At 46.5% G+C, this 27985-nt stretch overlaps 1 protein-coding gene across 1 annotated transcript; it reads left to right on the top strand.

Moving 5' to 3' along the window:
* Positions 1–5: 5 nt before the first annotated feature.
* LOC144134961 (advanced glycosylation end product-specific receptor-like) lies at positions 6–27945 on the top strand. The gene is made up of 7 exons (XM_077667747.1): positions 6–254; positions 10534–10687; positions 12277–12387; positions 13303–13515; positions 22096–22389; positions 24854–25114; positions 27480–27945. The coding sequence occupies exons 1-7, from the start codon at positions 27–29 to the stop codon at positions 27701–27703; spliced, it is 1485 nt and encodes a 494-aa protein (XP_077523873.1). The 5' UTR covers positions 6–26; the 3' UTR covers positions 27704–27945.
* The last annotated feature ends 40 nt before the right edge of the window (positions 27946–27985 follow it).

Genomic DNA, 27985 nt, shown 5'->3' with positions numbered 1-27985 from the left:
GGGGACGCCGAAGCAAAGCAGGAACAATGGTTGTCCGGAGCCTTTGCGTCCCCTGGCCGGAGCTGCTGGTCGTGGTCTTCCCGTGGTGCCTGCTCGGAGGCGCGTCCCGGCTGGCGTTCCAGGAGACTGCTCCGCCGTCCACATGTCTGCACGTGCCTCGGCGGGAAGTGCTTCGGGGCTCCAGCGTGTCCGTGCCCTGCGCCGGCGTCGACCACGACCGGGAAGAGGACGGCAGTCACATTCGGTGGTACAAGGTGAGTACCCGTCCTTTCACTCATAGCAGCACGCGTTGTGTGGCAAGGTCACCTCCTGAGAACTTCGCAACCCCCGTTGCTTTGTGCTTCAGGTCCTTGCCCTTTCTTGAGCAGTCTACGTCCACTATGAAGTTAATCCTTTCTGCCCTCACAGGATTAAAGAAATGTCTTTGGACAGACACCCCATAAAATGTCCAAACAGTTTTGTAAATAAATTTTATAGACAGTCTATGGAAATGATGGACAAACACTTTCAGTAGAATTTTATCTACAGGCAACAGAAGACAAAAGGAACTATGTATAGCAATGTAATAGAGTCTGTAAGGAGTCTACAGAAAATGTACAGACAATCTTTATGAGAATATGTTGGCCTAAGAAATAGTGTATTTGCCTGATGTGAAGACACCTGATCCCTCGACAAATGTAGCGATGAGGGATGCAGGGACGACGGACTTAGCTATTTTTAAGTTTTACTGCATTTCGCTCTTGCCGCTAGTATAAACTGTGGTAGAGCGCTTTAAAAAGGGGAACGCCTTCACACTGATTTGCATTTTACACAGTAGTAGGTTAATTTCCAGCGCATTACAAGCTCGACATAACCTGTGTAGCAGCATCATTCTCGGACACTCAGAATGCTTCTGAATGCGCTGTCTTCTACTTTTTAATAAGGCAAGTAACAGTAATGATGAGGTTTCCGTGAGGCGTCATAATCAATCTCCATGCGAAAGGAATTTTGACACATGACACACGGAACACTGTAGTCAAGGCCAGTGGACGATATTTACTGCCTCCATCCGGAGAAATGAGCATATTCAATACTCCGCCGTTGTCTGAAAATATAGCGGAAAGTCCGGCAAAATGGAAAGTGCTAAAATGTAGGTTAATTACATCGTTTAAGTTAGGCGAATGTTGGGGGCGAGATTTGTTAATTAAGCAGGTGTATATTATTCAGGATAGCGTTTATGCCGAACCGTTTTTGCATAGAAATGCACAATATAAAAGTAAGACGCGTTTGCAAAAACTCATTTTGTGGAACTGGGCTCCCAACTGGAGCAATGTGTTGGATCGAGCTTCTGTCCTAACTCAAGGGACAAGTAGACCATGTGGTTGGTTGCTACTATTTTTACCTGCTCTGAAAACAACGAAATAGACGGCAAGGAGAGGTTGGAGGCTTGCACGTGGCGTTCATTCTCCTTTGCTTGTGTGTGCTCTACATTTGAATTCACGGGGAAATAGTGAACGCTGGTTTTTTCCTCGTCGGAGCATTCTAGCATGCGTTCGTTCGCTCTCTCTGTCCTTTTCAAAGTGCTGAAAATGGATTATAAATAAAATAAACGAACTGAAGTACGTTTCTGTATTGAAATATATTGAGCTCTCGTTATATAATGTTTCGCCCGCATTAAAAAAATCTGAATGTGGACCTGCAGACCGAAAGAACGTACGAGTGAAGCACAAATCTTGTTTTAGCGCAACTATAGGGGTCGTGTGGATTTAACTCTTCCTTCTTCAGAAAATATATGTTTGTCTGAAGTTTTTTGGTGGCGAATGCAGTATTTTATGTTCTGAGCACTTCATAAAACGCTGGCTTTATTCGAGAATTTCAAAATAATAAGAGGCCTTGCTTGCAGAGGTGTGTACTCATTTCAATATCGCGAAAAGTGCAGTAGGGAGCGGTGATATTGTGGCCCAGATATGAATAGCATTATTTTTGCATGCGAAATAAATTACACCACGCTTTCCGCAGAAAAAGTGGAAGACCGCTTCGCTTCTTATAAGTTATTTTAGAATTTGAGGTAAACACCACAATTTCCGAAGTGTACAAGGGAGACTACTGAAGTTTTCTGGGTGATCTCGAGGTAAATATTAAAGGTTCGCCTTATGTTTTCAAGTCACATGCGTCCATGATTGTCAGTTTTGACACCTGCTGATGGCTGTGCCAATCCATAGCCACTCACATAACTCAGTGCAGCAGTTAGCGTTTGAGTGACGGGGAAGCTGCTTTATTGCTATGATGAGCACTGAAAATATAGAACACTGCTGAGAAAAAATTTTCTTTTTTCTTTTCACTGCGATGGTAAATTTTATGTGTTGGTTAAAAGTGCACCTCTTTGTTACCTTAAGAATGACTAGGAAGTTTTAATGGCGTTGCAGTTTTTTTAAATAGGAAAATAGGGAGTACCCAGTCAAAATAAGATCATGCAAAAAAGCGTTTACGTGCGAAGCAAGCCAATCAAAAATCTTTAAACGGTATTAGGGGGCCTAATAAAAGTGGAGAAACAGGTACATTCTTGTTTACAAGGGCACGTGGAAGAAACTGAGCCTGCTGATTGGAGGAGCGCTTTAAGGCTAGGGGCTTGCGGATTCAAAAGGGGGCGAGAATAAAATTAAAATAAAGAAATAAATCCGCAATGACGACTTGCGGGTAAAGGGCACGAAACTAAGCGTGAAATGATAATGGAATTGTGAAGGATAACTAGGTCAACAAACCGACACAGACGCGCACTCATTCTTGCACCTCGTTAAAACTGCAGCACTGATTACTGCGAAATGACTTCGGGTACCTTGACGTCATGACGATGGACAGATAGCATTAAAGGGCAGCCGCCTTAGCCAGCCGGGAGACGAAGACACCGAATGTCCACCAGTTATGTGGGATGGGGGTTGGGGGATATCTCGAGTTTAACATGCCGAATCTCTGTTACAGAAGCTGTGGTGGAAGGCTGCGTATTACTGGGTACTTTAACGTGCGATGCCTTGTACAGAGTGCAGCGGCCATGTGAATTTGCTCCCGCCGCAGTGCAGCCTCCGACCCAATATTTAATCCCCTGTTCACGTGCTTAGCAGCAAAACGCCTTAGGTAGTGACCCATTCAGGTACGTGTCAAAAACTCCGCAAGCTTGACTGGTTCTGGGAACTAGCTGTTTGCTGTGCTAAAAACCGAAAGCTATAAAATATGCTTTTATTGAGAGATAGGGTCCCATATTTTGCTGGGATATTTTGCAGCGCACCGTCAACAATGAACTCCGCATATCACCTTGCGGGGTCAGGTTTTCGCCAGCAGAAAGGCACAGACGTACCGTTTGATACATTTATGTTCATGGGTCTCAGCAGTTTGTGGAAGACTACAATGTCTCTCCGTCGTACCGACGTAATTTTATGCAAAGCTTGATAAAATTTAATTGACAGTATTTAACTCCTGAAGGAAATATCTCTGGCGCAAATGATTCCCCTGAGTGGAACACCATTCTTGACGACTTAGTGATGTTAAACAAAAAATTGGTTTTCCCCGTGAGCCGAACTTCAATTCATGCGTTCACAAAGTCTGAGTGTATGTCGTTTTCTTGTCCAAAGGAGTAAATAAAAAGTAAAAAAGTAGATAGCGCAGTAGTTAAACACACTTAATGACACCTATGCGCTGTGGTGTAACTTGGAATCGCATTTAAAAGTATATTTTTCCACGTGTGCTTTATTTTCACAAGTTTTCTCGCGGTGTGGATGGCCCACTGAAGGAGAGAAAGCTGCGGACAAGGAGAGGTCAAACAAGGAGAGGTAAATGCATTTCTTCATTAAAACTCTGGTACGCTGCGCGATCTTAACGCAGGTTAAATTAATCCAGAGCATTCCGCTATGGTCCCCTAGAAAGCCCATGGGGACCTTTGCGACGTTTAGTCCCATATACTATAATATCATACCATAAGATACCGCAGCATGCCGTAGGATATCACACCATACCATACCATACGCACTACACCATACCACAGAATACCAGACCACGCCATACCACATCTTACCACACCAGATCATGCCTTACCATATTGTACCGTCGTCTGTCACACCATACTATACCATCCCGCACTACTCATACCCTGCCAAACCATACCATACCATGTAATAGCGTACCGTACCATACCATATTTGTACTATACCATGCCAGACAAAAACTGTGCTAATCTCGCAAATAACATTGAAGAGAAAAAAGGCAAATCCATAAATTATACTTTAGCACTCTTTCACGGCGGTTTGATGATGTTCGTCTTACTTGCTTATTCAGAGGAATTTGTTTAGAAAAAGCTACAGTTTATGTCCCTACGCACCATGCGAAGCAACCGCTGCGCCGCTTGTGGCGTGCTTGATATGTACGCAAGAGAGTGAAGCCTGACGCACCGGAAGTTAGATATTGAGTTATTGCTCGCTGAATCCGTTTAAGTCGGCAGTTGTGCAACCATATAAGGATCAATAATGAGAAAAAATATTCGTTCCAATAATTCCTGCGTGCTTAAGGTGCAGTTCAGAGCAGCATGATTGCCATTGCCCGCTTGGTCTTGCCTCGAAATTTCGGTGTGCACCTTGCAACGCCAAGCACTGCAAACAGAGGGCAATAGTTAAAACTTGGGTGCCGGATGAAACCGCCCACGCATGAACGTAACGCGCAGCGCGCGATGAGGAACATAGGCGCACAGATGGCGTATGTTTTGGCGAAACGGCCTTCCCTTATGCTGGAACATTCGGCGAAAACACTCTTTTTGTGTGTGTGTGTGTGTGCGATACCAGCGTCACGAAGGGAATGTAAAATTGCCTATCTACAATCCATGGTACCGCAGTGGCATTGAATATGCGTGCTATTGCTTTCACACTTCCAGGACGCGAATGAAGGGAGGTTGAAAAAATACAGTGAATGTAACAACATCGCGTTCTCAGTTTGGATTCTATACTATCATGCAACTTCCAAGACAAGGCCAGCGTAGCAGTAGGCGGCCAAAAGTTACGTAAAAGTTACGTAGAGAGATGATATTAGGGAGATGGAGGGTATAACGTGGCCGCAGCTTTTACAGGACAGGGTTATTTCGAGAGACATGGGAGAAGTTTTGGTCCTGCAGCGGACGCCGCGGTCAGGCTGATAAATAGTATCGACCCGAAGCAGAACTATAAGAGGCAACAAACCACGCAGGATAAAATGAGTAATAAAGTGTGTGAATACAGTTATCCCCTGGATTTGTGGAAGCATGCAATATCGCGACAGAACCACGCTTTTCGAAGGACTGAAAGGGGTCTTCCGATATAGTATATGAGATATTAAGCAATCGGGGCTTCCAATTTCCTTCACTTCGCCCATGTATTATTGCAAACGGATGCAGACACAACCATTACGTGCACGCCTAAGACGCATGCAGGACAGTTTAGGGGAAAAAAAGAACAGCGAACTATACTGTAGAAGCGATGAAACATAGTTGGAAAGAAGGACATGCAAATCACGAACTCTACTTCCCGGCCGGGTTTATGGACGGGCTGAGCGAGTCGTACGAGCTGCGGATGCAGACAGTGATGCCCTCTACGACTGCAAGGTTGAAAGCGTACTCACCTTCTTACAAAACTGCCCCTTTTGCGCCGGCTACCGCTGCAAATTGATTAATCCCGCAATCGAAACAGGAGAAAATCATGATAGCGAATTACCGGCACTCGCCTAGCGATGCTTGAAAGGCGGGGACGGTCCCTCGAGCGTAGTTTCTAGATTGGCCGCCAGGTGGTGGCGCCTTCAGTCCGTTAGGGGAGCAAGTGGGGTGCAAAAAAAAAGAAATAAAGACAAGAGTGCATATACGACTTTAGCCTGCTTTATTTTGTGTACATTCTTGCCGGAAGCATAAGACGTAAATTCCTTCATAAAAAATATATCACTCATTCCTGCTGTCAAAATTCCTTGCTCTGTTTCCTGGCTCCCAAAAAGAACCTTGTTGACTTTTGGTTTGTCGCCAATTGCCCTTTGTGAACCTTTGTGCCCTCTCGAGTAAGCACACTAACATTTACTGTGGTGAAGATTTTTGGTTTTTCGAAATGAACAAAGACAAATGACAAACTGTTTACTGATGACCGGGCTGGATAAAGATCACAACAAGTAGGGTGACAGGAGCTCCTCTTCCTACAATTGTGTTGACCCAGACTGCGTATGGGCTTTACAGAGGGCTCAATTGCTCAATTAGTGCAGCGAGAGCTGGACAGATGGAAAAAGGCAGTGAAAAGAACTGCGACACTCTGAGCTTGCAGTTACAAAACAACGCTTGTGGTGGCGAACAAAGCACTGCTCCGAAACGCCACATTTTCATTTTAATAGGGCGTGAAAGACAGAGTCGTCTTCGGCTCCTACGAATGCAACGTTCACCTCAGTTAAGCAGCAACAACGATTGGATAACATTTTTTTTCATGAAATATAGTATAGGTAGCAGTAAGAACAAACACGAATTAGCTGTGATGGACTCATGTTTAGCGTTACGAATTTGTGGCTTCGATTCCACGAAACACAGCGGCGTTAAGAAATTGCAGGATGCACCTTTCTTCAAAGTTGGCTGCACTGGTCCGCAGGACGTAGCGTTTGTCATCTTTTTACTTTATTCGTTCATTGTTTTTCGTTAAAAGGATTAGACTTAAGCTGGCAGCTTGCCCAGCTCTCATTATCGTGAGGAAAGTCGTGCATGTTCGCAACATTGTACCTGAGCAGCCAGAGACGTTTTTATGCTTCGTTATTTCAGTGCTGGTAAGCGTTACCAATTCCACATTTGAAATACCCTTATGAAAATGCGAATGTTATTTGAACTGAAAGTCAATTGCCCAGAGTCAATGCCTGGCAACAGCTTTTGAACTTCCTCTCAATGCAAAATTTGCTGCTGCCCGTTGGCTTAATTTGAATATCCTTCTTTTGAACTTAATCTTAATATTAAAAAAAATTTGCGGCAAAAAAAAGATACAATCAAAGCATGAAAAAGGTGCACTGGTTTTATTGCATGAAAAGTTGTATCAACAAAAAAGAAAACATCTCTAACTCTGCAAAACGATAAGGCGCCCGTGTGCTGTGCGATGTCGGTGCACGATAAAGATCCCCAGGTGGTCGAAATTATTCCGGAGCCCTCCACTACGGCACCTCTCTCTTCCTTTCTTCTTTCACTCCCTCCTTTATCCCTTCCCTTACGGCGCGATCAGGGATATACGAGACAGATACAGCGCCATTTCCTTTCCCCCAAAACCAATTATTATTATTATTATTATTATTATTACTAACTCGGCGCACAATGAAGCACGGCGTAATGCTGCTGTCCTGAGATCATTTAGTATTTCATGCGTGTCTGGAGTCCACAAGCTTCTCCTATCAAGTGCATTGTTTTTTTAGCGGAAGCAAGTCGTTTAATAATGATAATAATTGGTATTTGGAGAAAGGAAATGGCGCAGTATCTGTCTCATTTATCGTTGGACACCTGAACCGTGCCGTAAGGTAAGGGATAAAAGAGGGAGTGAAAGGAGAAAGTAAATGAGTGGTGCCGTAGCGGAGGGCTCCGGAATAATTTCGACCACCTGGTGATCTTTAACGTGCACTGACATCGCACAGCACACGGGTGCCTAAGCATTTTGCCTCCATAAAAACGCAGCCGCCGTGGTCGGGTTCAAACCCGGAAGCTAGTCGTTTGCCAATAAACATTTACTGCAGTGGCTTTCAGACTTGCAGTGCGGTGACCATGTTTTTAAAGCTTGTGGTGGGAGTGGTTGTTTATTAAAATAATAGTAAAAAGGAAGGAAAAGATTTTTGCTAGCCCCGGCATCTGCCATTGATACTGAAGCACCTGAGCAAGGGCAGCGGAAATAAAGGAAAGCAGGCAGAATGGAGAAATGAAAAGAAAGAGGTGAGGGGACAGGAAGAGAGGATAGGGGGAGAAGTAATATGTACAAACTATTTACACAATAAGAAATGTGTCCAGGTTGTGCGCGTGATTAGTTCATTTTAGAGGAATTAAATCACACACGCGCACAGGACTGTGTTGGCTACAACTGGAGTGGGGCGTCCAGTTATTAATCGTTCAAGGTAGAACTCGCGGGGCGTTCGGTCACTGCATGTAACTACCTGACGGAGAACAGACGCGACGTCAAGCCCGTGTGTTCGAGGAATGCACAGAGACTCACCAATGTTCGCTCACGAGTGCGCGCACTGCCCTGCGGCCACAATAGCGTCTTGATGGAGTCTGGTAGTATGCCCTGCGCCCTATAGGCCGCGAGCATATCTCGACGAGCATCGGCGAACGCGGCACAGTGAAGGAGCAGGTGTTCTAGTGTTTCCACTGCACCGCGTCCGTCACACACATCACTCGTCGCGATTCCGTGACGCACCCGTCGTTCCCCGGGTCACACGCAGCCATTGCGCGCGCTGAGGATCATTGCACGTTGTGACCGTGTAAGTGCGCGACAGCCGGTGATACTGTCGAAGCGCTCACCTCCTGCGATGCGTGGGTCGGGGTGCTGCTTTCGGAGATGGTCGTGGATGGCCGCACGCACGTCCTCCAGCGCAAGGGGCAGATCGCTGGCAGGTAGTTGGTGTGCAGCGGTCGCGAGGTCGTCAGCTTCTTCGTTGCCGGCGATGCCGCAGTGACCGGGCACCCACTGTGCAAGCATGGCACATCCTCTCTGCGCGAGGCGCTCGATGCGCGAGCGAATTTCCCGCACTAGTGGGGTACCGCGGCCGTTAGATTGCAGGCGGCTGAGGGCGGCGCGGGAGTCGCACAGCAGAGCACTCCTGGGCAGCGGAGGGCCGAGGCCGAGCAGCAGGTCTAGCCCGAGCCGGATCCCAATCAACTCCGCCGTGGTGGAGGAGCCCAGGAAGGTTGCGTGTTGCTGGCTGTGCAGTCGCAGGGCGGAGATGGTAGCCGCCGCAGCAAGGGAGCAGCTGTCGCGGGCCACTGAGCCGTCGGTGTACTCGAGGAGATGGTCCTGCAGCTCCTCGTGTATGACGACTCTGGCCAGCTGCTGCACAGCACAGAGTGGTGTGCTCCGCTTTCCCGCAATGCCGACGATCTCTCGCTGTACCTCCGAGGCAGCAGGCCAGGGCGCGCAGGACCCGTAGGGTGGTTGGCCTTGTGTCAATTGCTCATACTCGAGCAGCCCCGCGCCCATTCGTGAGCGCGGGGGCGAGCGCATACGCTGCAGCAGCGAGCCGCCGTCCAGTGCCCGGTGAAGCCGTTCGATGTGATTCAGTGCCCTGCGCGCTGCTTGGAGCTCAAGTGGCCACGCTCCGGCCTCGGCCAACGTTGCGGCGCACTGCGAGTTTTTGGGCAGGCCTAGGCACACGCGCAGGGACTTGCGGTGCTGGAGCTCGAGTTTCTTCCAGCACGGCTTGCGCACCGTGACGAGCGGCAGCGCATAGAGCACCGCCCCCAAAGCTGCGGCATTGTATAGCCGCAGCGCGGCTTGCTGGGAGATGTCCTGGCCTCGAGCGGCGAGCTTGTGCACGGCGGCGGTGATCCTCTTCATCTGCAGACAGGCCTTGGTCGCCGCGGGGCGGAAGGAAAGGCGCCAGTCGATGTCTAGACCGAGGTACCGCACCGATTTACGCCAATGAATCGGAGTCCCGTCCAGTGAGAGTGGCGCAAGGTGCGCGCGCGAGCGCGAAACGCAGGCCATGGCCTGTTTTTAAAGATGTGATTATATATTGGATGTGTTAAAGATGTGATTATATATTGGATGTGATTAAAGATGTGATTATATATTGGATGTGATTATATATTGAGATGTGAATATATATTGGAAAACACTTTAAGAAAGGGCATTCAAATTGAAATAATGTGCAGTGACCAATTTTGCATTTACACGAAGCTTAAAGGTATTTACTATCCTTGCCTAAGAGGTTGCGATAATCGGCAGGAAGCCAACTTTTACTTTTACGGAACGCTCGGTGTACTCGTGCATCTGCACTCCCAAATCTGTTGAGCGAATTCTTCCGATGTTTCATTGACTAAATATTGTTTTGTTTTATTGAGAACATTCCTTATGCTCTGTTCCGTTTTCAGGTGAAATATTGTGAGCATGACATGGAAAATTTTGAAAATGCATGATATTTCAAATGTATGGAGTAATCACGTAAAATACACGTTCTGCTCGATCAACTCTCTGTTTCCGTTTGAAATGTACAAGATGCCATTAAAATTGGGTAAATACTGTGTCACGAGAATCGTGCGAGGTTCTTTACTTTCGAAAGCCAAAAATGTTGTAATATAATACCTTCTTTCAGTGCAACTAGGGAGTGATTGTGCCTTATAACCCTATGCGCTGCCATACCGCCCAGGGGCGCTACTGCGAGAATCATAACAACAATGCACAAATGCACTCGGATCGATGTAGTTGTATGGGTTAAAAAACGTGAAACTTCACTGGAGAAGGCGCTGGGTATTCGCAGTCATTTTAACTCTGCAGCTCTGAAGAGACTAATGAGGGCTGCTTGTTTTTGCCTCTATTTTCTGCCGCCGGTAAGGATGGGAAGCCTGTGATGCCCGCACAACAACACGGCCGCGTCGCAGTCAACGGATCCTCGCTGAGGCTGATGCAGCTCGGGACGGCTGACTCCGCCTGCTACCAGTGCTCGTGGGGCAACGGACGATGGAGCTCCTACGCCCTCGAGGTGGTAGGTGGGTTATCAGAACAGCATATCTTTTTGAATTGATCGCTGTGTCTATAGGTATTTGATAGAGTGGTACTCATGAAGCCGTAGCATTTCACCGCCTTTCGCACAGCTGTTCTGAAAGAATAACTTGTTCACGCATCATTCCAGCATGCGCAAAAAAAAAAAAACATTCCGAACGTTCTCTACTCTAAGTGCAATTGACGCAGAAGAAGTTGTCATTGCTTTAGCAGTAATACAAAACGGTACAAGGGTGATAGTGAGTGACTCTAAGGCGGCCATTAAGAATAATGATATGGGCAGAATCTCTGCTGCGGCCAGCAAAGTTCTAAGAGAAGGGCAAGTACCATCAGAGCTAATCTAACTGATCTGGACCCCTGCTCATCAGGGCCTGTGGGGGAACGAGAAGGCGCACGCGACCGCCTGAGGGCACACTTTCCGGTCGATCGCCGCTGACTCGCCGCCTTCACGCGAGGAACTCCTCACATCGGGTGACGAACTCACAACATTCAATGAAATAATTTCTCATTATAAGCTCGGTCGTAAGATCTATCCAGCAGGAGATAAACAGCTCAATAGGAAAGAGGAAATCATGTGGAGGAAATTGCAAACTGGGGTGTTTCCGAACCCTCAACTGTACAGTTGGCATCCAGAAGTCTATTCCTAGATGTACGCCCTGCAATAGCATGCAGATCTAGCCAACATAATCTGCTGGACCTTCCCTTTCAATAATTATCCGAATAGAAATGTACAATCCTGGGAGATCTTATTGCTCAACCACGAAGCAGAGGAACAACGCAAAGTTATCGGTATTGCCGTGACCGCCGCCGAGTCCCAAGGGATTCGGGCCGACGGTTAGGGGAATGAATAGGGGTTTGGGCTATAGCCTTCTCCCCCGTCATTTTTGACGGGTGCAAATTAAAGTTATTTCTCACTCTCCGAACGTTCTTAACCCAGCCTGTACCGAGCACTAAAAAAAAAAGCGCCCGTTGTGAAGAGCCTTAAACAAGGCTGCCTTCTGACTGAATATATAGCGGGTCATATCTCCAGTTACTTTCTGGATATATCCGACCACACTGAAATCGCGGGGTCCACAGCGACACTGGCGGCCATGCATTAGGCGCAGCTATTATTCAACAGCGCGGCGACGCCCGGCCGGAAATTTGTATGCCAGCCGTAACTTTAAAGCATTATGACTTCGTACTCCTGGTGGTGAATTTCACCTCTCTTTATTCGACCACCTCTCAACGTCGTTTAAACTCAGCGTTTTAAATCGCCGAGTAAGGAACATCTTTTTCAAAATGGCATCTGAGAGGCAAATTTTTTTCTTCCTCCCCAAAATAGGCCCCCATTTTTGGGCCATTCAGGCAGCGTCGACTTAAAACAGCCTTGCTCCCCTGCCGTATCAAGTATTTCGTTGATAACGCTTTGTGCTTCTCACCAAATGATCCTAAAATTTATAGTAACCAGTCTTAGTTACAATTCTATTCAATGATTATGGTGCACATCTGGTTGAAATTAATTTGACTCTGCTGTTGTGCACTTTCCTGTGGATTCAAGGAACAGTCATTTCAGCTGACCTCATGTTTCTTTCAGGTCCTATGTCGCCGCCAACGATCACCAACGCGGATGGCAACGTCGTCAGCTCCAAGCTGGGTTCGCTGGTGCAGGGAGAACCACTAGAGCTCTATTGTAGCCCTCCGGAAGGTATGCATTTAAGGAAGGAAGATAAATAATCTATAGGATTGTTCTTTTGATATGCAGCGGGAGGAAATACCACTCTCTCAGCGCTGTAAGCAGTGTGTGATGCCACGCCCAGTTGGTGAGAAAGCATTCGGAATAATAATACAACCAAGGAGAAAATTGAACTACGCGCTTTAATCACAACGTGATTGCGCAGTGGCGAGACCTCATAGACCATTCTTTTAGCAGCCAACGAATAATGACTCGGGTTTTGGTGAAATAAGAGCAGGGGTATATGTGCGAGCGACGGAATTGCATCGCACATATTCCTTGTATTTCCGGCATGTTTAGGTAAGTTCATGCGCACGTTTCAGGGCTGTATATTATGCTCATTTTGTGGATATTTGGACGCCGTGCGTCGTGCATAGTTTGCTGTGAACAATTTTTTTAAAACTTGGGTTGTCAGGTGCATTTTTCCCTCACTTCCCCAGTTTTCATGGCATGTCTTTGATGCAGAACTAAAGATCAATAAATTATTTTTACCACTGTGTGAGGTTGCTGTCACATATAGTTAAAATCTCCAGGACACATTATGTGTTGGCAATGGGACAGCATTAGCAGCTATTCATGCATTTACCAGAAGTGACGTCCTTTCTGGTCTGGTGCCGTCACTTTCAGTCTAATGATGTCATTGTGCCGTCACAACTAATGACGTGACCCGATGATGTCACTTTGGCGTCACACCTCCTTTTCCAGTCAGCGCTTTTTATGCCATACGACGCTGCAAGGCTATCGAATTAATATATAGAGACCTTAGAGAGGAAACATTCGTGCCATGAAAATTGTGTCGCTGGGAGGTTATTCTGACAGCCTTTCCTTTCGATGTACGAAAACGCACTCTTTCATACCGGTACACGCGCACATCGGTGGCGTCCGCAGAGTTCCCGAGTGCCCGCATCCGCTGGCAGCTGCAGGACCAGTGGGGGCCCTCGTCTTCGGCGGCCGCGGGGACCACGGTGTTCTCCAGCGGCACGGGCTCCATGTTGCGCATTGAAGCCCTCGAGAGGCGCCACCAGGGGATGAAGCTGCGCTGCACGGCAAGCCGACCCGTGGCCGGCGCCGCATCCGCCGTCGTCACTCTGGACGTATTCCGTGAGCACGCTGGCGGTGCTGCGGAACGAGCGTAACTGTGTGACACGTGGCTGGCAAATCACGTAGTGGTCTGCAAGAACTAGTAGGCCCTTTATTAAGGCGTAAATCTTACTTGCCCCATTGAGCGAAAGCTCGTCCCTGTGTCTTTTTGACACTCGATGGTACTCATAAAAGATGGCGCCCTCATGTAACCTGGCAGGTGGAGGTGAACTTTATGATTGTTCGCGCGAGGCTACTCGGGAAGAACAATCTGGATCGCACAATCCCCACCGGTGACAGCACCTGTCATCGCAGGGCAGCAGCTACCCGCTTCACCGCTGCACCACTGCGCCCGGAGTGGTATACGAGGACTGCCAGGGATATATGAATGTGATGTTGATAATGGCCTCTTGCAGACTGTCGGCGCATTCGAATGCAACCTGATGCGGCAGCTGGTAGGAGAAGGGGCTCGGGACGGGGTAGGGTGGCGACTGGCCTCGCGAAAATAGCACGCAGATCAGAAGAGGTGCGGCAGCGTCGCTGCGGTGGCTACGTACAGCCATGCATAGGTAGAATTGCCAGCTTCGTGGCATCCGGCGGCAACTGCATACACGAAGTCTCAAGTGTCTGTGCCGACTTTCTTGTTATCGTTATTACTTTGTTTTCATTAAGAATCGATTAAAAAGGTGCCGAAGAAGTGTAACCCGCTTTATGACTGGAAATTGCTATGCTAGATAAGATTAAAACACCATCCACAAAGCGCTTACGTGGCTGAATTACTGTTGAAATGAAAAAAAAATTGTGTCTGGTTGGTGTACGAAAAATAATCACACGTCACAATCTATAACGTAGAACGAGTAACTCCATAACATTTTAATTGATAAACGCCAGGTTGTTTTCAGTCTAAGTCCCAAATTAGATCGGGATGTCCCATACGTTAATTTCATGTTTTGGATGGATGTGCAGACAAGTATACATTTCTGGGCCCAGAAACACAACTGTCCGGTCGGTGGTTCCCAAAAAGTTTTGCTCAGCCAAAAGAAAAATATTTTCCGGCATCTAAAGCATTCCTCGTTTCTCTTCACGTTACACATTACTGCAAAGTAAATTTAAAAGAATTAGCTTCATTCTTGAACAAATACAAGCGGAAAGAAACCGGTTACAATAACCTAATCTCCGCGCCAAAAGTTTTGCTTTTGCCTCTTTTGCGAGCATCTATTGCATTGCCTTTAATGAAGCAGTATGACCGCTGCCAAGTCTATGACTTTCACTTAATGCCCTGCAATGCTTCTAGGCACACTTTTGCAAGAGTAACGCTTAACAAAGGTTTTCCAGTTCTTTATCGAAAAGATGCCGCAGTATTTGATTTCCTCTGCACGCTTGCCACACGTATGCCAAAGATTACTAGAAACGTAGCTGTAGAATCTTCCTTGATACAGGTCACGTCCTTTGCCTGGTTCACATCGTATGGACTCAACACTCGTGCAACCTGTATATATGTAGTTCGCGATGCGGCGGGACATTGCGGCATTCCCGGCTATAGGAACGCGACCAAGTTGTCGGCATTCACCAACTGCGGCGGCTCATCCTCTCTATTTCCTTAATAAATGTTTGCTCTCGCTATCGTGTAAATAGTGTATTTGCTTATGTTGCTTCTCCTCCTATCCTTTCTTAGTGTCCCTTCACCTCTTTTATTTCATTTCTACATTCTCTCTGCTATCCTTTATTTCCACTGCCCCAGCTCAGGTGTTTCCGTAGTGATGGCAGATGCCGGGGTTAGCAAAAATCTTTTCCTTGCTTTTAATTTTTGTATTTCCTTTTATTTTGAATGAGCGCTACCACCGCCACTACCAGCGTACACTCAGGGCCTTTACCGCGTTACACGTCATGTCACCACCTCTTGAGACGAATGCCTATACACCAGTGTACCTCCTTAGACACATTTAAACGTATTCACACCTCCAAGCAAATAGTTGTAAGAGCCGTGAAAGAAAAGTTTAGCTGCGGTTCAACTACTGCTAAACCTGGTTATTTATTTATTTATTTATTCAAGTTACTCACAGGCTCCTTTACATTGGAGCATTGTGTGAGTGGGGCAGTACATAGAAGTTAGAGAACAGCGCAAAAAAAAACACAAAATAACAAAAAAAGGACAGAAGAAAAACTTTATACAATAGTTAGCAAGAGGCACTCAGAAGAATACAAATAAAGTAATACAACACACAATAATTACGTGTTTCAAAATGTGGCAACATGGAAATGGAACACGATTTGACAGAGAGGCTAAAAAGTGCACAAGTTAGTTCACACTAAGCAGCAATAAAACATTTTTCGCAAGAATACACAGAACTGAGACAACTAGGCGAAGATTGCGGTTATTTTATCACGAAATGTAGCAGGATTTCTGGTATTAGTAGCATCGTCAGGAAGGCTGTTCCAATAGTTTATGGCACGTGGGAGAGCAGACATGTTGAATGCTTTTGTATGACCAAAAATACGCGTAAAGCTGCTATGATTATGGAGGCGATGAGATGTGCGACATGGCCGTGACAAAGGTAATGTGTGACTGTGAAGACTGAAAATCATTTTATGAAATAAACAAAGAAGGGCTACGGTACGACGTGATTCTAAAGACTCAAGTGATAGCGATAACTTGATCTTAGTGACGCTGGAATGCCGGTTATAATCACGAGCGATGAAGCGTGCAGCACGGTTCTGTATAGATTCGAGATTACGTGTTAGATACGCTTGGTGAGGTGACCAGATGGGTGATGCAAATTCTAGTTGTGGGCGGACAAACGTCTGGTAGGCTAGTTTTCGAGTGTCAGATGGTGCACCATGAAGATTACGCTTTAAGTATCCAAGGGTTCGTGAAGCCTTAGCTGTAATTTTATTAATGTGTGTCTACCAGGAAAGGTTTCGATTTAGGTGAATGCCGAGATATTTATATGAGGACGCTGTTGTCACATGATTACTGCTGAGCGAGAAGGTGAAAGAAGAGTTAAAAATTTACGGCTGAAAGTCATTAATTTACACTTATCGGTGTTGACCGGCATTAGCCACATGGAACACCAGTTTGTTATATGGTCTAGATCTTTCTGTAAAGCGATATGATCGGTTTGATTAGAAATTCTGCGGTAAATAATACAGTCGTCAGCAAACAAACGGATGTTAGAGGTAATGTCGGTTGGCAGATCGTTAATATATATTAAAAATAGTAACGGGCCCAGGACACTGCCCTGGGGAACACCGGACGATACTTCAGAGAGAGAGGATGAACAATTATTTATACTGGTAAATTGTTTGCGAAATGAGAGGAAATTTCTAATCCATGATAGCGTTAATAAGTCGATATTTAAAGCAGAGAATTTGGCAATTAAACGACAATGTGCTACCCGATCAAAAGCCTTAGAAAAGTCGATGAAAATGCAATCAATCTGTTGGTTATCATTCATGTTAGTCAGAACTTCGTGCGTAAATTCCATGAGTTGAGTATCGCATGACAGTCCTTTTCTAAAACCGTGCTGATGAGGTTAAAAAAAGCGGTTTTGTTCAAGGTGCTGCGCAACATTTGAAGCAATGATATGTTCTAGGAGCTTACATGCAATACTGGTTAAAGATATAGGTCGGTAGTTACTGATGTTACTTCTGTCTCCGGATTTGAACACGGGGATGACTTTGCCTATTTTCCAATCAAACGGAAGTTCACCTGTAGATAAAGACTGCTGAAAAATGTGATACAAGATTAAGCTGCTCGAGTTTATAGTGAGTTTAAGAATTTTGGCGTTGATTCCGTCAACACCAGAGCTAGTGGACATTTTAAGGTTTTTGATAAGTGACGCGATGCCTTCAACAGTTAATTCGATGGGGGTCATATATCTGTAGTCGACTTCGGCGGTGGCAGGAATGTTAGAAAGATCTTCATGGGTGAACACTGAAGTAAAATAATTGTTAAAGATAGTCGCACTTTCTTCGTCAGTAATGAGATTTCCGGTATTGTCCTGTAGAGCGATTTGGGCATGAGTGTTAGTTGGGGATATTGTACGCCAGAATTCTTTAGGGTTGTTGCGCATAAGGGATTGAAGATCATGAGAATAAAATTTATGTCTCGCTTTACGAACGGCACGGCAGTATTGTTTTTCGCAGTCTTTCTGTTGCAGTTTCAGAGAGGGAGATCCAGATTTTTTCATTGCTTTAAATAAGCGCTTCTTTTTATTCTTAATTGTGCGAAGTGACCTATGATACCATGGCTTAGAAATGTTGACCCGAAATGAAGTTTGTGGTACGTGAGCAACCATTAATGACAGCAACTTTTCTTTAAATAAGGTCCAGTTATCATTGACGGTACGGGAAGAGAAAGTGGAAAGGTACGAGGAGCAAAATTCTTGCAGACCAACGTTAAGAGCTTTGCAATCAGCTTTTTTATAGTTGAAGATGAGCTTAGACGTTAGATGCCGCGTATGTGATGGAATGCTAACTGCAAAATTAAGAATCAGATGGTCACTGAATCCCTCACTAGTAGAGACGATGCTTGAATTGTCGGGGCATGAAGTCAAAACAAGGTCAAGAATATTCGTTCCGCGTGTAGGTTGGTTTACTAACTGAGTTAAAGAAAAATCTAAAGTTAAGTCGATGAAGTCTTTAGAACAGCGAGAGTCAGAGGTGAGGTTAGACCAGTCAATGTCCGGGAAATTGAAGTCCCCCATCAGAAATATATTAGCTTTAGGAAACTTGGTCCTTATGGCACTGAGGTTATCGCGCAAGTGAGATATGAAAGCAGCGGAGCTATCTGGTGGTCTGTAACATGCACCTATTATTGAATTAACGAATGATGACGTAATGCAGATCCATATAATCTCAAGGGGACTGGGTAAATTAACAAGATGAGATGCTATACGCTTCTTGACGGCTATTAGGACACCTCCTCCTCTTTTGTTTTCTCTATCTTTGCGGAAGATTATGTACTCGTTGGTATCGGGCAGTACCTCAGTGTCAGAAATATCAGGATTAAGCCACGTTTCAGTTAATGCTAAAATGTCACACTCACTGTTATCCAGGTAGGAACATAGTTCAACACGTTTGGGTAGCAAACTACGCATATTAGTGCATGATAAGTGTAATCGTGATGGCGTGTGATTACGACAAGTAGAGTTTGAATGATCGATTGTACCAGCTATCTTTTCCCTTGTGAGCTATCTTGTAGATCGAATGACGCTCCCAGATGCAACATCAAATACGAAGGTGACGTCACCGATGTGCAGTCTGTCTACGCTAAGTTTATACGTGGCGTTTTGTGACTTCGCAAAATCAAGTAGGTGTTTCCTTGATATTCGTGTTTTTAACGAAAAATCTTCTCGTACAGCATAATTTGTATTCTTGAATTTGGGCCCCTTTTCCAGAACGAGCTGTTTGTCTTTGAAAAGTGCAAATTTAACAATGACAGGTCTGCATTTGCCTTCCTGGTACTTCCCGAGGCGATGTGCGCGCTCTATTTGAGACGGCTCGACTGTTACACCGAGGGTTTCCGAGCATAAGTTTATTACTTTTGTCTCAGCGGATGACCAGGTTTCGTCAGAGGTGTCAGGTAGGCCGAAGAAAAGGAGATTGGAACGGCGTAGACGGTTTTCGGCGTCATCGCAGCGCGATTCGATAGACTTTAACTTGTCCGAGATTTCGAGAGCAACCTCGGGCGCCTGAACTGGTGAAGCACTACTGTTTTTTAGAGCAGCAGTGTCCACCTCTAGCACCTGAATTCGAGCTGACAGCTGTCTCAACTCGACATCAACGGACGCCTGCCAATTCTTTAAAGCGCGAAGGTCGTTGCGGATATCATCCTGGCCTAATTCAATTCTTTGCACAGTTTGCAAGACAGTTGCTAGAACTTCATCCGCTCCCGGGCCAGGACTCGATTCAACATCCCCTGACAGAAGCAATAGGATTCTACACAGCAGGTCTTTTACAAACTTGTCACAGTACATGAAAGCAACAGACCACTCACTGGGGCACAACACCACAATAAGAAAACGATTGTCGCTCTTTACGCGGCAGTAGGAGCAGTCAAGGTAACTGACCTGAAAGAGCAACATGGGTGAGCGCTCCATTGCAGTCGTGCTGCTGTGCCCCAGCGGGGCGCGGTGAAATGGCGGTTGATATACTGTGCATCCTGTGGTGATAGCGTCGACACGTGTGGTCCATCCCGGTTGCCAGCAGAGGCGGTGGCAGCTGTCCAGAAGTGGCGACCGCTTCCAGTTTTCGCGTCCATCATGCCCGGTAGAGCTCGCGCAGGATTTTGCGGACTGTGCCTCCAGAGACGCGCCGAGAAAAAGGGCCACCTGAAAGAGCAACAGCGGTGGGCGCTCCATTGCAGTCGTGGTGCTGTGCCCCAGCGGGGCGCGGTGAAATTTGTTGTGCATCGGGCAGCTAGATGCGGCTTGGCGTCTGTAACACTGCGTTCCGCACACTGGATAGGCAGTGCGCCCACCTTGCCGCCCTGGCAGGTCGAAGTTAAATTAATGGTTGATCGCGATAGGTTGGTCAACTAATGAACGCTGCGGCCTATTTCTGCAGTGCCGAGTGTCTGCCACAACGTTGCCAGCTCGAATGCATGCAGCCCACATCTCTCTCTCCCCACCGCCACATACCTCAAAGCGCGATTGCGGCGTCCACTGTCCCTGGGAGCCAGCTACGCGCCTCCCTTTCCTCAAAATCATCGGAGTCGAGAATGTTGTCAGCGCCAACGGCAATGAACACAATGAACGCCGACGGTAGCATCAATGCCGCGTTTCTGCTGCAATGCTGTGAATGCCGACGCATGCAGCGCACGTCTGTCACTACCGCCACGTAGGTTAAAGCCCGACTGAGGTGTCCACTGTCCAAGGGAGCCAGTTATGCGCCTGTCCTTTGCTGTCGAAGAAAATTGATGATTGTTTTTGAAAATTGGTTTTGAGGAAAAGAAATGGGACGGTAAGTGTCTCACATATATCGGTGGACACCAGAACCACGCCTTAAGGAAGGCATAAACGTGGTTGGGCTGAAGGTCCTTCATGGTCATTCTCCGGCCTACTGGACGACTGCTTTACCTAGCGTAGTGAAGCTTTTCGCATGCTTTTGAAAATTGGTTTTAGCAAATGGAGCAGTAACTGGCTCACATATGTCGGTGGACACCCGAACTGCGCCCGGTGGCGGCGACGGCGCGCGGCGGAACACCTGTGGCTCGGCTGAAGATCGGCTGAAGGTCAAACACCGGCGTACGCGAAACGCGCCGCACCTATCCCAGTGAAGCGCTCGCTTCAAAAATACCGCCCTCGAAACAATGGCAGTTCTGCGAGTGCTATTGAGCCACGTGATGCACGGTACGCGGTCATGTATAGCAATTAATCATTTGATGTATCTCCAAGACGAAATTCATCCTGTGTCATGTTAGGTTCAAAGCCGTGAGCAACCTTGCTTAAGTTAGCTGCTACAAGTTTACTAACGTATAACAATGTGGATACGGGGAGCAAAGAAACGTAGCGGGAAGTGGCAGGAAATAGAATGGGGAGACACAACTTCGAAGTAATAGTTCAAGAAGGTCTTATTTTCACAGTGATGCGTAAATCCGAGGAAGAATGCTGGTGTAGTGTGATATTTATTTTTTATTTACTCGATACTGAAGATATTATATGGTTCAAGCAGGATGGGCAAAATACTGTGAAAAAACAATAATCGTAACGCCTAAGAAGTATTTTAGTAAGGCTACATCTCAAAAATGCATAGTTGATGGTCACAATACAATACTGCAGATAAGCAGAGTATCAGAGCCGGGGATCAAAAGACAATATTATGCAATAATATCAATGACATTTCTAAAATTTTCACCTTGAACGACGTTTTCAGGTAACGAGTTCTATACCATGATACCTTTTCCCCACTGTGTTGCTACGTGTATAGATAGCGCCAATCGTACTGGGAAGTGGGTATAGTCGCTGTTGGCTGTGCAGCGAGAGGACACGTCTGATTGGACTTCTATCGGCAGTGCCACTGTCCCAAAGTAAACTCATCAAGGCTGAGGATGTTTGATTATTTTGATAGCGGTTTGCTGTACAACTTTCCTCTAACAATCGGCCAAACTGGGTAGACGCTAGGGCGATTTGGCGCCTCGTAATGGTGCAGAAAATGATCAAGGCCACTAAGCATCAGACGAACAAAACGCCGCAGTTGCTCTGAGCGCCCTTCAGATATAAGAAAACTCCAGTTTAAAGTCTGCACTCGTCTCTTCTGCCTCTTGTCCGTGTGTCGTTCCTTGTGCAGTTCGTATGTTTTAAATCCGCCGTTCGTCATCGGCCAGTTTAACTATACGTCCGCTGCAGGACAGCAGCCTCTTTCTCTGACCTCTAATAAAACATGACCTGCGCTAGCTCCCCGCAAAGACCCCGGTGTCATACGCCCAACTGACCCTAGGCCACTTCCTGCTGCGCTGGCCTTTTCTTGAAATCCACTCTTTTACCCTAGCGGACTATTGGTAATCTGTTCTCAGCATGAAATGCTCGTGTCCACGTCGCCTGTTATCTGAAGCACCAAGTAGCCCAAGCGCGCACTGTCTTTCATCTTCGGGTGTTGCAGTGGCCCCCGTGCAAGCTCTGCTGGTGCGGCGGGGTCCTCTGGTGGCCGGCGTCACGGCCGAGCTGGAGTGCGTCGCGTGGGGCTCGCGTCCCGAAGCCTCTCTGCGCTGGAGCCTGGGTGGTCGTCCCTTGGCCTCGGCCTTCACCCACTGGGACGGGCGGAACGTGAGCACGGCCACGGTCACGCTGAGGCCCGCACCGGCAGACCACGGCCGCCGACTGGTGTGCGCCGCTAGCAACCCCAGAACACCCGCGATACCCGCCGTGCAGGACTCGCGTCGCCTCGACGTGCACTGTGAGCACATGCTGCTGCTGTTGTTATCCTCAAGGAGAAAACGGCGCGTGCCCACTGCGGGGGAGTGGCCAAGACACGGGTGGCCACTGGCAGATGCTCAAACGCGTTTTTTTTTCAAATACAAAAAAAAAATAAAGAACGGAATTCAGATTGGTAGTTTAAAATTAACAACAAATCGATTGCTGTGCGTTGTGTGACTGAAAATATGAAGAGGGCTATATATGCAGAGTTTTGGAATGTTTGAATATGGATGAATTTTGAACACAAGTAGCCATATGATGGAATTCAAAATATTTTAGGATGGGCGCCATTTTGTATCTAAAAGGAAGCTTTGATTGACAGAGAGCACATTCCTGTTCCGGTGCTCAAGGTTATAAGCACCAAAAGCAAGAACAACTCCAGCAGATAAACTCTGACTGAGCTGTCGTAACGGGTGTTAAAGCAGGCGCCTCCATAAAGAGAAGCGGTGGCAAGGCGACAAGAAATAATATATTGTTCCAGGCTCAGCATAGGACGGGCTCTAAGGGGTGACGCCAGACCAAATCTATGTACATAGAAGTTTAATTGAGATATGCGACAACGTAGATGCGCAAGAGAAATCTTAAGCTTGCGCGATCGCCACTCTTTACTGCACGAGGGGAACAGAAGTGGCTGGTAGTCGGGAGCGGAAGTAAGTGCTGAGGCTGCGAATTCTTTCAATAGCAGATATCTGCGAAACATGGCCCCTGCAATATATGCGCAGGGGCGAGGAATGACTGGGGCCTTGAATAGATGCCTTCGCCACTGTGCATCAGCAGCCTTCTTTAAACGGATTACTCTGTGCCCAGGCAGCCATACGAACCGTAATAACACACGTGTAGATGTACCAAAAATTTAAGCAACCGGAATGCGTGTTACTCCGTGGTTGAGTTTAGCGGGGAACATAGGGATAATTAATCCGTCATAATTATGAAAGAAGGAAAACAGCTGTTCAACTTGTGCCAAGCCAGGACCACTGCTGAAAATTCGGAAAGTGAGTGGGGGCGCAGTCGGGAAGGCGGAGCGTGGATAGCCAATCAAGGGAGAGAGAAAAAATAAAAAATACCAACACTGGTTTTTTCTCCATACTGTGAGGCATCCATAGCAACGACAACATGATAGTGAAAGGAAATCAACATGCAGGACAGGCAAAAGTATTGCATTGTTTGGAAATTGGAACGACGAAGTCAAAAGGGTGCATGGTCAACACATCATATGCTTTGGACTTGGGCGCGTAAACAGTGTTGCGGTGGTAGTGTTCCGAGTGTCACCAAGGTTGCGTGGATAACTTTGACATTATGGTCACATCCTTCCCTTACCGCTTCAGAGCAAATACAATGATTTTCGCTACATCGCACTGCGCGATTGTTGGCTCTAAATGGTAGCGCTGGCTTTTGTTTTTCATCTCAGTCGTACGATGAGATATAAGTCATGGCTTAGCTGTTGTCTTTTTTTAGGCGGACTGCTGATATTGAGGGCTCTCGAACGTCGCCGTGAAATAAGTCCACTGTGGTCACACAAAGAACTATTGAAGAATCATTTTTATCTTTTGTCAGTTTGCGATATTCGCCAATGCTTTTGTCTTTAATTTTTGAAGACACAAAATGAGGGCGTATTTCTGTGCGGAAAAACAGTTCTTGTCGCCTTAGAATTTTGGCAATACCATAGTTCTATTTCCTCAACTGCTCAAGTGTTGCTCATGTTTTCAAGGTGATATCGCTATAAACTTAGTGTGGTCAAATGCACGCACAGGATCATCTCCTTTTAGGACCACTTAGCTCTTGCTATAAATTTATGCTTACTCTTAGGATCTGCATTCCTCACAGCTGTCATTTTGTCAGTTTTTTCTGGGAAAACCCGCTTATTCGTTTCCGCAGCAGTCATTGTAGCCGCCATGGCTGGGAAGTCGATTCTGCAAGTTGAAGAAAATGGTTCTATCATGTTCACGACGTAAGTGCCTTCCTAAAATTTCAGCACCGTCTAATATAGTGACCTCAAACGGCCACTTCGTTCATAGTGCGGCGACAGTGATGATGAGGACAACAATGATTTATTCACTAGGAAGCGCCGCACAGTAATTATAATACATAGTGCGAGACACGGCGGCACTGAACGGTTAGTTTGAAGCGGTGGGAAGCGAAGCCGCTCTATTTGCGCCAGCGTTAGTTTAAATCTCTTTCGATGCTAGGAGAGGAGGTTGTTTTTCTGCCAGGTACCATTCGGACGAACACTTTCGGAAATCTTTGCCTTCATCGCTTTCAGGCTGGACTTCAGTTTCATTGTCAGATTCGTCGTGGATTCGGTACGTTATTCGCTTGAGTTTGCGCTCAGAATGGGCGGAAAATTTATGAACTAAAAGCGGCCTGCTGGTATAATTTCATTGTAAATAAGGCACTTCTTTTTATTTCTATTCCAGCGAAACGTTTCTCTTTGGGACTCTCCGCAGACCCGCCTGAGGTGCAACTCGAGACGTGCAATGCCGCTACGGGCTGGGCGTGCCTGCGATGCAGAGTGGACGCCAATCCACCTCCTTTGCGGCTCACCTGGAGCCGGGATGGAGAGCCGCTCAGGGACGTGGCCCCGCTCTCCACGGTGCTGCGCTGGCGCCAGAGGCAGGGCCGCCTCGAGCACTACGCCTGTACCGCCGACAACCCGCTGGGCGCGGCGTCCAGCCGGCCCGTGGGGCTTATACTGCTCGAGAAACAGGGTGCGTTGGAGGGGTCCTTTCAACTCTGCGTTCTTTTTTCTTTCTTGTTCTGAGTCACTTATATACTCGTAAAAGGCATCTATTTACCGCTGATCCGCTCGCAGCTTTGGCACTCACCACTTCAGTTAACGAATTAACATTTCCACTTCTCAACAGCAATAAAAGAAGGTTCTAAGGGAGAGCTTTTTCTCAACCCAGATCTATGGGTTTTGATTTCGAGTGCCGGTAATTACAGACACACCACACTCTTGCTCCTTCTACCGCTATCTGAGACCTCGGCACCTTGCGAGTCTTTGTATTCTTCTTCATAAATGGTGGTGCTCAAATCGTGCATTCTATATTAAACCTAAGCAGACGTTTCAGATTGCGCATCAGTGCCTAAATAGTTTGGCATTGAAGCCCTGATGATGCATTCCACAAGCGACAAAAATTTCTCAGTGAGGCCACGCTGTTTCTCTTATCTATGCTGTCATGCTTCAAGCTCCATATTTCGTGTAGGTTTTGTATTGAACACTCCGTTTAAGACCCTGTTTTATTGCGGTCAATCTCACGTATATCCAATTAGCAGGCACGGAGCTCGCTAATTTGAGGCGAGAGGAGTATTCCTAAACGATTTGCGATGGTGAGAATGGACGAGAGAAATAATTTTCAACAAACCATAAAATTTCCCGATAGTTGCCTGGATTGCCACAATCCTAGGCAGATACTTCAAGGTGTGATCAGAGCAAATGTATCAATATCGACACTAAGGAAAAGGAAATCAATGCTGTAAGATCTTGAGAAGCACTTAATGTTCACTATGTTCTGTTTGATACCACTTATTAGAACTCTACCATCCGCGGTCACACTGTGAGAGTAGCAAATTTTATGTCAGTCGAATGAAATGGCATTACCATTTAATGCAATAATCAGCTTCTAGTCAAAAATTTTCAATGTCATTCGAACGACGTTGGCCATTGAATCAGTTTGGGGAACTCATTCGCATTCGTTCTCGAACTGATTGGTTGCTCTTACCATGTGCTACTAATAGGAATCATATTTGTCGTTTGAAATTCTTTTCGCACTTGATCAATGTAGTCCATTAAAAATTCCTGTATGGCGAGTTGGTAGTTCATCTTTATGTTGGGGGGTTTATAGCGCAAATAAAGACAAGAGAGACGGCATACGCACACAGGCGCTAACTATCAACTGGCTTTATTGGCAGAAGGCCACAGCTTATATAGGCATAATAGTCGGGGAAAAATGACAATGCAAAAAACAAAAAAAGCAAAAAAGATTGTTAGAGCCAGCAAAACAACGTATGCGCAGGTAGGCATTTGTACCACATGAGAAAACACTTTTGTTTATCTTTCCCGACCCTTCAGACTATATAAGCTGCGGCCTTCCGCTAATAAAGCCAGCTGAAAGCGCCTGTGCGTGCGTTCATGCATGTGTGTGTGTGTGTGTGTGTGTGTGTGTGTGTGTGTGTGTGTGTGTGTGTGTGTGTGTGTGTGTGTGTGTGTGTGTGCGCGTGTGTGTGTGTGTGTGTGTGTGTGTGTGTGTGCGTGTGTGTGTGTGAGTGTATGCACGTATGTGTGTGTGCGCGTGTGTGCGTGTGTGTGTGTGTGCTTGTTTTCTGGTGGTTTAACGTCCCAAAGCGACTCAGGCTATGAGGGACGCCGTAGTTAAGGTCTCCAGAAATTTCGACCACCTTGGGTTCTTTGACCTGCACTGACATCGCACAGTACATTGGCCTCTAGAATTTCACCTCCATTTAAATTCAACCGCCGCGGCCCGGATCGAATCCGCGTCTTTCGGGTCAGCATGCCCTCTATTGTCCATGTCTTTGCTCTATAAACCCCTCTACGTCCAATTGATCAATGGCATTACAGCAGTGACACCTCGAAAATAATTTGTTATTCTAGTGGCTATGCTACACGCATGCCATATTCTCTTTCAGTAAAACCTTTGTTAACAACGAGCTGCTGCAAATATTCCTATTTTTCTAAAACCATTCCAGAATGAAACAGCCTTGCTGATCATGTAGTAAGTAGCTTTGAGGTCGCTGTCATTGTTTGAATAGCAGCTTCAATAGTTTTTGGTGCTTTTCAGAGTGGCAATGTTCTTGGTGATATGTATTGGTTCTCTCAGTTGCTTCAACATAATATTTTATGCGCTTGTGCGGGATGACACTACTCTTGCGTCGTTTTCTAATATTTGAATACTGTTGTAGAATGCTGTAGTAATTTTGTTGGCAACGCCTTGCCTCTTCTGTTTCATTCTCTTCTTTTTGTGTTCTGTGGAAGTGTTTGTATGCCCACATGTTATGGTCCTACTTTCAAGGCCACAGTAGTTACGAATAAATAAAAGTAAATAAACTGTGCAGGCAAAGCAACCATGTCGACGGGGCTCACCGCTTCACTGCTGCTGCTGTTGGGCCTCCTCTTGGTTCTTGTGGCGTTCCTCTGTGCCCTGGCATGGAACAAACGCCGCGTTCTTTGCCAAGGACTGCGCCAGGCGAGGGGCAGAGAGAGTGCCGATGCCCTCCAAGCGGCGGACCAAAACGGACGAGCAGTGTTCACGCGGGACAGCGCACACAAGCCGGCATAGACATCAATGTTCGCCTTCTTAGCTTCGACCCCGAGTTGGCCAGGAAGCCTGTTCAAAGTGTTCTCTCGGAGTGCAAGCTTAAAAATGTACTTGCGCACAATGTACGTATTACTCTAGCACTTTCATATAAACATATTACTCTAGCACTTTCGTAAGAATCTATTGATACCAAATGGCATATACCATGACTCACTAGTAACGCATTCTAATCTACATTGTCTGAACTGGAACAGCAAATCTGCGATCACCTCAACACATTTCTTGAAACGTGTTTTGTAGCGC

This window comes from Amblyomma americanum, chromosome 5, assembly GCF_052857255.1.
Source record: "Amblyomma americanum isolate KBUSLIRL-KWMA chromosome 5, ASM5285725v1, whole genome shotgun sequence".
NCBI classification, from domain to species: domain Eukaryota; kingdom Metazoa; phylum Arthropoda; class Arachnida; order Ixodida; family Ixodidae; genus Amblyomma; species Amblyomma americanum.
The sequence above is the reverse complement of the archived record's forward strand: the minus strand, read 5'-3'. Positions and strand labels throughout refer to the sequence as shown.